The following is a 9,139-nucleotide window of genomic DNA, read 5'->3' as shown; positions in this document are numbered from 1 at the left end:
ATCTAGGAGAGAATAATTAGTAGTAAATACGAACACCCGTAACAAGTTTAGAACTTACACCCAAGTAGATTAATTCTACTACAAGGAATCTAGGAGAGAATAATTAGTAGTAAATACGGACACCCTTAACAAGTTTAGAACTTATACCCAAGTAGATTAATTCTACTACAAGGAATCTACCTAGTTAAACTATATTCACTTTGGCAAAGATTATCAAGTTTGCAAATGGCTTTGTAGTGTTAGTGCTAACTTGCGTCCTTGCGACTTTGTATCGCGAGTCATGGCTGACTAACAAGAGGATGACTCTTTGTTATGTTCATCAGTCTATTCAGAAGTTCATAGCTGAGCCTCAATAGAATGGAATTTGCTGCCTATACCTGACAAAATCTATTTAGCTGATAGACTCCTGACCATCTAATAGAACAGATAATGCATCCATAGAGTACATGACCATAAAAACAGTCAATCAATACCAGTAAAAGTCGCATCCTTGAATGATTTGCTCTACAGAATTTTTATTACAGAACCGATTGGTCCCCAAGGCCCAACTGCCATTACACGCTCTTAAAAAGATCACCGTGTATTCCCATTTCGGAGTCCAATATCGTTGCCACAATTCTACAAACAAGAAGCAACAATCAAGGTTGGCTTGACCAAGATACATCTAGCAGACTAGCACATAGTACTTACAACAAGTAATGTACAATGGGTTTAAAAAACCGAGCTGAAGACATGATACGCTGAGATTATGGAGCTAAAACCAAGAGCAACGAAAGCTAAGAATGCCATGGAGGCTGAAGCATTGATAAGTTTGGCAAATTGATCCACTCCAAACCGAGACACCCAAACATCATTGCGAGAAAGTGCTGCTGAAGATGCTGACAACAGGAGGTAAGCCAATATCTGCAATGAACATATATAAATAGTCATGCAACGAAATCCTATCCCATGCATACAGTTCTCAGCCAAGATGCCAATATGTGCAGAACCTCAGAGATAAATGTTAGGACAATGCCAAACAGGAAGTTAGAGAACAAGTGCAGCATAACTCCAGCTGATGAGATATAGCTTATATCAAAGGAAGGACCGAAGAATGAAGTGTACAACTTGATCTACAAACTCTATGCGCCTGGCACGATAGAACCAGCAACATCTGATCTACAAACTCTACGCGCCTGGCACGATAGAACCAGCAACATCTGAACTAAGGATAAAGTGCACAACATAATCTACAAATTTTACGCACCTGCACCAGAAGCATCTGAATTCCACATTTTTTTAGGCAAATTATATGATTGACTTGACAGGTACATGAAAATTTTCTTACATTGCAAACAGCACTGTGATAATGAACTGTAAAATTGAGTCCTCGATTCAAGATTGAATATGTCGTAGAGAAAAATGATCAACTATAACATAAAGTTCATGAACAACCAAAGTCCATCCCCTGCATGCAGCTTACAGCTTACTTTACCCCAATTCATACAACTTAAGAATTAAGATAATCTAATCCTGCAAAAAGTTGACCACTGTCTCGGAATCCAAGCTTACAACAATTTGTAACCATAGACCAATCAGCAACAGATTAAAGCTCACACATAATATGAACCGAAAGGACAGAAAATACATTCAGAGCTGAAGTTCTTGCCTGATCCATTGCGAGATTGAAGTACTTCCCTGATGGGTCTCGAATTATACGTCTCCCCGTGACAAAGTAGTGCACTTCCACGACCAACTGGAACCCCGAGTAAGTAAAAGCCAACACACTCGCAGAAAGTGTATACCTGCATTGCAGAAGCACACAACTTCCATCAATAACAGAAGCTGGCCGCCAGAGGGGGATTTGGCAAGCATCATGGTACGGCGTTGAGAGCGCAACCTGTACTCGTTGTAGCGGCGGAAGGAGTCACCGGACCAGCCCGGCGTGGTATCGGCGGCCATGACGGAGAGCGAGACCAAGCAGAAGACGGCGGCCAAAACCCTGAACCCTAGCTCGGCCCTCCTGAGCTCCGACTGCCGCACCTTCTCTGGGACGCCGCCAAGAAGCCATCTCTTAGACCCCACGCCTCCTCCTCCACCACCGCCGCCGCCGCCGACTGATGCGACGGCGGCGGTGGTGGTGGTTGCTGCTGGTGCGGCCTTCTCGGGCACCGGCTTCGTCTCCGTCCCCGCATGGTCCTCGCCGGAGAGGAGCTTGGCAATGGTCAGGGCAGACTCCTTCTGCGGCGATCCGGTTGGGGACTCCGCCGCTTCCGCGGCCTTCGGCGGCGTCGGCGGCATCGCCTTCTCCGTCTCCGTCTCCGCCAGCGCAAGGGTAAGCGTCATGTTCTCCGGTTCTCCATCCGCTTCCGACGCCTCCCGCTCCAGCATGGATTCCGGGGACCCCGGTGCTGGGGGAGAAGGCGGCAGTGATGGTGGTGGAGAAGGCGGTGCTGGTTGATCGGGAGCGGGAGCGGGAGGGGGCGCCGCCCGCGGCTGTGGAGTTCGGTTGTCGTGGGGGAGGGGAGGAGACGGATCGGCGGTGGGAGGAGGGGGCGGTGCCGGGGCCTGCGAAGGAATGGGGCGAGAGGGATCGCCGGAGTGATTTGGTGACGGAGTAGTAGGGGCGGCGGCGGAGGCAGGAAGGGGAGGAGGAGGAGGGGTTGGATTTTGGGGTGAGATGGGAGGGGGATCGGTTGCCGGGTGCGGGGTGGGAGGGGGAGGGTGGGATTGGGCATCATCGCCATCGGTGGCCGGCTCCGGCGGCGGCGAGGGGATTGGGGAGGCCATTGCTAGTTTGCTCGATGGTTGTTGAGGTCGCTGCTTCGGTTGGTGTTCAGTTCAGTGTAGTAGCCCACACTGGTCGGCAGTAGTGAGAAGAATCGGGGAAAGGGAAGTGGGGAGGTGGTCAGGTGGACTAGGTTTCTCAAGGGAAGTGGACGTACGAGTACGAGAGCAGGTTTAACAGTATAGCCAACTACTATGTCGCGCCTACGGATCCGGACTGATCCGGGGTAGGGAAATCCGGCGTCATACGTCCGATTTACATGTAAAACTATTCTAAACTTATTTTTTTCTTAAATTACTAATTCAAATCATGATCCGAATTATACCATTAAATTCGTTGCAATTAAATCTTCAAAACAAGATCACACATGGATATATACCGACGAAAAAAATAGCTTATTATTGAATTATTTTTAAATATTACACGATGTTCCACCAGGTATATCGGAATTGTTTCACTAAGTAGAGCGAAAATGTTTCACTCGTTTAAATCGGGTGTTGTTTCATCTTATATAAAAACAATGTTTTAGCAAATAGCGAAATAATGTTCCAGTTCACTGCAACATTAGATCTATACATAGTGAAACATCGTGAGTACACTAGGTGAAACATTTTTCTGCGGAACAAAAAAATAAACCAAATTCCCTTAATGGGGGTTCCAAAATATATGGGTTTTTTTTTGCAATGAAATGTCCGTTCACTACAACATTAGACCTATACATAGTGAAACATTATGAGTACACTAGGTGAAACATTTTTTTTTGGAAAAAAAATGAACCAAATTCCCTTAATAGTGAGTTTCCAAAATATGTGGGTTTTTTTTGTTGAAAAAAAATTTTAATTCACTGCAACATTGAATCTATAAATAGTGAAACATTGTAAGTACACTAGGTGAAACATTTTTGTAGAAAAAAGGGGAGAGAGGAGTGGGTGGGTCCAACAGTACGGACGTGGGGGAGGGACGCGCGGGGGAGCGTCCGATCCGGCTCCCCCCGCGTCGGGCGCTCGGTAACGAGCATTATCGCAACTACTAGCTCCAATTTATCTATAGCTCATTCATACAATAGTTACATACTATACTATTATAATATATGGTCCCACCTATCATACATACACTGCGTCTTAAAATCCGTGCTACAGCTAGCTATAAATCTGTAGTCCGCTGCTCTTCTCTCTCCTTATTTATCTTCTTAAAATATGTTTACAGCTGGCTTATAGCCTGCTATTGTACCTGCTCTGAACAACTCCTTGATGTAAATTGTATTGGACGTATCCTTGAGCGTGATTTACTAGTAATAAAGGATCAGTAAATTGAATCGTGAACTAGAGATAAGAAAAGTGCAAGTTAGTATTTGCAGCCAGAGTATTTCGGTAGAAACTTGACGGGTGTTTGGAAAGCGCATGTAAGGTTTGTCGTCTCAAAATCCCGATCATTACATTAGCCTTGCATGAAGCATTGTCCAGGTTTACTAAATAAGAACTAATATTCATGTTACATTGGATTGCATATTTTATAGCTCTATTTTTTAATCACGCACTCTAGTCAAGTTTTTATAGTACTACTATCAGATTGTTCAGAGTGCAAGCTCTTGACACTAAAGTGTGCTCACCTGGTTGGCTGGTTGTTGTACCTTAGCGGAATATACTCTTTTTCTTTTTCTTCTAAGAGGGATTCTAACTCACCAGAGTCACCTAGTGTGCAGGATTACCACAATGTACACCTTTTCCCATTGGTCTGTAAGATGAACTGTACAAATTTTAGAAGGGTTTATGCAACATGTGAACTGCAACAGTGAAATATTCCATTATAAAAGCTAGAGATGTCTATGACACTCTGGCTCATGTTAAGGATGGGTTAGTCAAAGGTGTTGAACTCTTGAAGAAGCATGGGCATGCAACGTATACTTCCTTTCAACTATGCACTGATATAGGGATATATTCATATTCTTCATGTACAGCAGATATGAAACCTGTATGGTTGTATGACAAGTAGTAAATTATTTGCAACTTGGTGGATTTGTACACTTGAAAACAGTAGAGGCAGGTTGTTTGTATTCAGGTATGCTGGCTGGATCAACAGGTCGAACCTCACCGGGCTGAAAGAATAGGCTGCTATGCCTGCAGAAATGATAAATGATAGAGATATAAGGATATGTTTCCCCCCAATCACTAATAGTGCAGAGTATACATGAGCAGCGGTGAGAAAAGTTCCCACTAACAAACTCCCTAACATTGTTGCACTGTGTTTACCAGAAGTCCTGCAGATAAAAACTTGCAAAATGGAGTGGAATAAAATGAATTGCTGGTTTTTACCTCCGGAGGTCTAGCCCTATCAACCCAGCTTGTAGAATTGACAGGTTGTCAGAATCTGGTGAAACAATGACAACGGTATCCCCCGAGTACTGAGTCTCTAGTATTGACATGAGCTGCGTTACCCGAACAAATACATCTGCAACACTCTCATTTGGTGTACCATCACTAATAGGAGGTGGCTTGATGTCTGGCGAAATACTGTCTGATGCATACACCTAAATCCATAGCAAGAAAGGGAAATTCAATGAGAACAGGATGGAATTTACCAAGCAAAAAAATGGCTGATCCATAAACCGAAGAAGCTTCAGAAAAAGAAACATAGCTCAGTCAATATAGTGCAAAATCTGCAATATCAGTACTGGCGTGGAAGTGTATATTAGTTCATTCCCTGATTTCTAACCAAGAAAGTATATATCTATACTTATCAAAGGTACCAATCTCACTGCCTATTTCCCAGTAACCTAAAACCAAACAGAATAAACTTGTATGTTTGATTCATGAATCATGATAAAGTGAGTACACGAGGATATCCATTCCTCAAATTAGTTCTAAGAATGAACGGAACTCATATCCTATATATTACATTGTTCATTGTTTGTTGAGATATTTAACTAGCAGGTCGAGAATACTCCTGTCTGCGAAAACACTTAAACACTAGTCAAATTAACATATTCTATTAATCTAATACTAGTAGCAGTGCTATCAGGAGCCAAAGATTTTTAAGCCCTTCATGGCAGTTGGCAACCAGTATTTCACCAATTGCATCAATTCTCAATCTAGCACCCAATGTCACCTAAAACCAACATCTTCACACAACAGTCTTGTATCACTCTGCTGTGCGATTATATTGTTAAAATGACCAACGGTTCTTTTACTAGTTCCGGTTATTGCAACTTCGCGTTCCACGAGAAAGTGGCAAAGATGCATCATTCGGGTGAAGAATACCTCAGGCAATGTTTCTAGGCTCTTCCCTTCAAACGCGCCCAGGCCACGCGCATCTAAGAAGCTGTACTCGGGTACAATGTGGCTACAAATCAAGCAACCAACACATTAATACATGATCACGAATTCACAATTCACCGGCCATACTATACTACTACTATACTAGTGTACTCGTGTGAAGCCGTGGGCTAAGAGAGTGCGATTGAAGAAACAGAGATAGGCGGAGGCAGGCACCTGCGGTTGATCTCGTTGGCGGCGGCGATGATCTCGGCGGCCTGGTAGGCGCGCTGGGTGATGGAGGGCCATATCCAGCAGTCGTCCTCGCAGGCGCCGAGGCGCTGCAGCTCGAGCGCGGCGCGGGCGGCTTGCCGCAGGCCGGCGGGGGAGAGGCCGCTGTCCACGGAGGTCTTGGAGACCGGGTTGGTGCGGACGACGCCCTGCCCCTCGTACACCGACTCCCCCGCGCGCACCAGGAAGTAGCGGTTCGCCAGCCGCGGCGGCGGCATGCGGAACAGCCCGCGCGCCGAGGCCGCCGCCGGGGCGAGCAACGGGAGCGGGAGCGGGAGCGACGCGGATAGAAGCAGGAGCTCGCGTCTGCGGGGACAGGGCGAGAGGGCGGCGCGCGGCGGTGGCGGTGGCGATGGCGCCACCGGCGAGGACGCCGCGGTAGCGGGAGAGGCGGCTTGCACTTGCATTTCCCTTCTCCTGTACGGATCCGGAGGAGGAGGAGCTCTTGCCACCTGGACGGTAGTCTGAAAATATCCACCTAGTCGGGCCGGGCCAGCTGTTGCTGCAGCCCGGCCCAATTGCTTCTGCTTGAGTTCTCCACTGCGTAACTTTTGACCTTTGACTTTCGAAGGATTGCCTTTTGGACTCACCACCAGGTTCAACCAAACAAATTACTCCCTCGGTCCCTCCGTTTTTAATTTATTTACCACTTTTAACCATGCATATAAACCTATATAATCAACTTTTTTTAAGTAAAATGACCAAAATACCAACAGTGTTGTGCGACATCTAGAATTTAGAAGTTCCATCCAAAACCCATCAAGAACGAAATAGCAATCACCACCCTGATCAGCGCGTCGGGATAAGAATTTATAAACTTTATTAAAACTGGTCGAAACTCGAAAATAATGAAAATGAAAAACGGAAGTAGTGTAATTTGAAATTTTAAATTAAACCAAATTTTAATTTACTCCGGTAGAGTAACATCAGATGTAACTACGGATTTGTCTATGCTCATCCTTGTCCATTGTTAGGTTTGCGAATCAAATTTGCTACCACCATACAAGTATACATCACCCGATACATCTTGAGACGAATTTCAAACAATTAGCGTATTATTTTTTTAATAAATATAGTATATAACTTTTGGCCTTTGCACCAACTAAAAGTGCACATAACTCATATTTAGAGACACCGATACATGTTTTGTGAAAATTAACATTGACTCGTATGGTTATAATATGGAAACATAACTAATAAACTCTGTATTAATTCAAATATGCTTATCAAATCCAGTTATTATTGAAGGGAGAACCGTGAGAGGGGCCATGATAGATGAAGATTAAGATTATGTAAAGCACATAAAACAAGAAAGACATTAGCATATAGCTAATTAAGTTTTAATTATTATAAACTTATTTTAGAGCAGCTTTCAAATAGAATTTTTTTTTCACAAACGTACCATTTAGCAGTTTGAAAAACATACTAATGGAAGCCGAGATAGAATCTACTCCCTCTGTCCCAGTATACTCGACGTTCTAGCATAGTTGAGCCAAATCAAGCCTAGGTGAAAATTACCATATAGCCCTAAGGGTATGCTCAGGCCCTGTTTAGTTCCAAAGTTTTTTTTTCAAATTTCCAACTTTCCATCACATCAAACATTTCATACACACATAACTTTTCTATCACATCGTACCAATTTCAACCAAACTTTCAAACTTCAGTATGAACTAAACACAACCTCAATGTATAATGTCTACTTGGGTAATAAGGTGGGACCCAGTATTAGTATATGGTAAGAGAATGCATTAGCCTGGATTCCACTCTCACTCAAATGTATGGCATGTGAGAGAGAAGAGGAGAGAGAAGATAAAGTATTATTACTTTATTTTGATGGGTAGACATTATGCATATGGCTAGCTCATCTTAAAGACTAATATATGGACTACTATCACAATGTATAAAGGGCTATTTTAGAGGCTTAAGATCCCCTTCTATTGCTACATTATGGCTGCCCTAACTGGAGTACTAGTTACTTTGAATAGCCATGATGAGTAGTCATTTTAGATAAAAATACACCGGCCGTTCCTACCACGGTGGAATCATGGACTAGCTGATGTTCCTGATTACCTGGTTAGTAAAATTTGAATCATACTCTGCTGCGCCTGTCTCATGTTTATGCTCCTTACTAAAACGTCAAGCATTGTGGGCCAATGGACCACAGGAAGTAAAACATCAAATATATTGGGAAGGAAGAAGTACATCTTGTCGAGTAGGGTGTAAGTGTAACTGCGTCCTCTCTAAGTCCAAAAGGACAATTTCTAAGGATGAATGCACTCATCTAAATTTGAAGTGGTTTTTAACTTTGTATGGTACGGATGGTGCAAGTGGATAAATATAAACAGGTGCTAATTAAAATTAAGAATTTTGAAAGAAATTAGAGTAATACTAGTACTACCTGCCAAAAGGCGCCCCAACATTGTGGCTTTGCAATCAGGCGTGACACGGCACGTGCCAATGGTCAAACAGGACGTGAACACATCATTTTGTTGAGCCCAGGGCCCAGCAAGCCAAGAGCGTACTGTACGTTAGATAAGATGGGTCAAACTCTCGTCTGACAACGTGATTCGCTCGCTCTGTTCTCTGATCTCCCGCAAGCTACAGTGCCAATCCAAAAAGCAAAACTACCCCCTACCGAAGTCTACCAAAAAGTAGTACGGTTCTCTGATATCTTTCATTATTTTTGAAATTTGAATTACTACTTCTCCTACAGCTAATTTTTTTTTCTCACATTGGAGTAGTAGTACAGTACTAGTATTTGGTTTAGGTTCTTTTTGTTTCGTAAATTTCTCTATACATTGGAAAATATTTGGATGGGCGCCCTCCGGTT

The 9,139-nt window shown here is 43.6% G+C and overlaps 2 protein-coding genes across 3 annotated transcripts; both read right to left on the bottom strand.

The window, feature by feature from the left end:
* Positions 1 to 460: 460 nt before the first annotated feature.
* Positions 461 to 2,899, bottom strand: LOC127779693 (CASP-like protein 4A3). Of its 2 annotated transcripts, XM_052306573.1 has the most exons (4): positions 1,880 to 2,899; positions 1,649 to 1,784; positions 691 to 903; positions 461 to 618 (listed from the first exon to the last, which is right to left on the bottom strand). In XM_052306573.1, the coding sequence occupies exons 1-3, from the start codon at positions 2,767 to 2,769 to the stop codon at positions 712 to 714; spliced, it is 1,218 nt and encodes a 405-aa protein (XP_052162533.1). In that variant the 5' UTR covers positions 2,770 to 2,899; the 3' UTR covers positions 461 to 618; positions 691 to 711. The 2 variants fall into 2 exon arrangements, with proteins under 2 accessions (XP_052162533.1, XP_052162525.1); XM_052306565.1 differs by having other exon boundaries at positions 461 to 903; positions 1,880 to 2,897.
* A 1,756-nt stretch (positions 2,900 to 4,655) lies between these two features.
* Positions 4,656 to 6,730, bottom strand: LOC127779704 (uncharacterized). Its single transcript, XM_052306586.1, has 4 exons — positions 6,256 to 6,730; positions 6,025 to 6,106; positions 5,080 to 5,294; positions 4,656 to 4,884 (listed from the first exon to the last, which is right to left on the bottom strand). The coding sequence occupies exons 1-4, from the start codon at positions 6,714 to 6,716 to the stop codon at positions 4,764 to 4,766; spliced, it is 879 nt and encodes a 292-aa protein (XP_052162546.1). The 5' UTR covers positions 6,717 to 6,730; the 3' UTR covers positions 4,656 to 4,763.
* Between the last annotated feature and the right edge of the window lie 2,409 nt (positions 6,731 to 9,139).

This window comes from Oryza glaberrima, chromosome 1 (genome assembly GCF_000147395.1).
Source record: "Oryza glaberrima chromosome 1, OglaRS2, whole genome shotgun sequence".
In the NCBI taxonomy this organism is placed as follows: Eukaryota; Viridiplantae; Streptophyta; class Magnoliopsida; order Poales; family Poaceae; genus Oryza; species Oryza glaberrima.
This window is presented reverse-complemented; position numbering and strand designations above follow the sequence as displayed.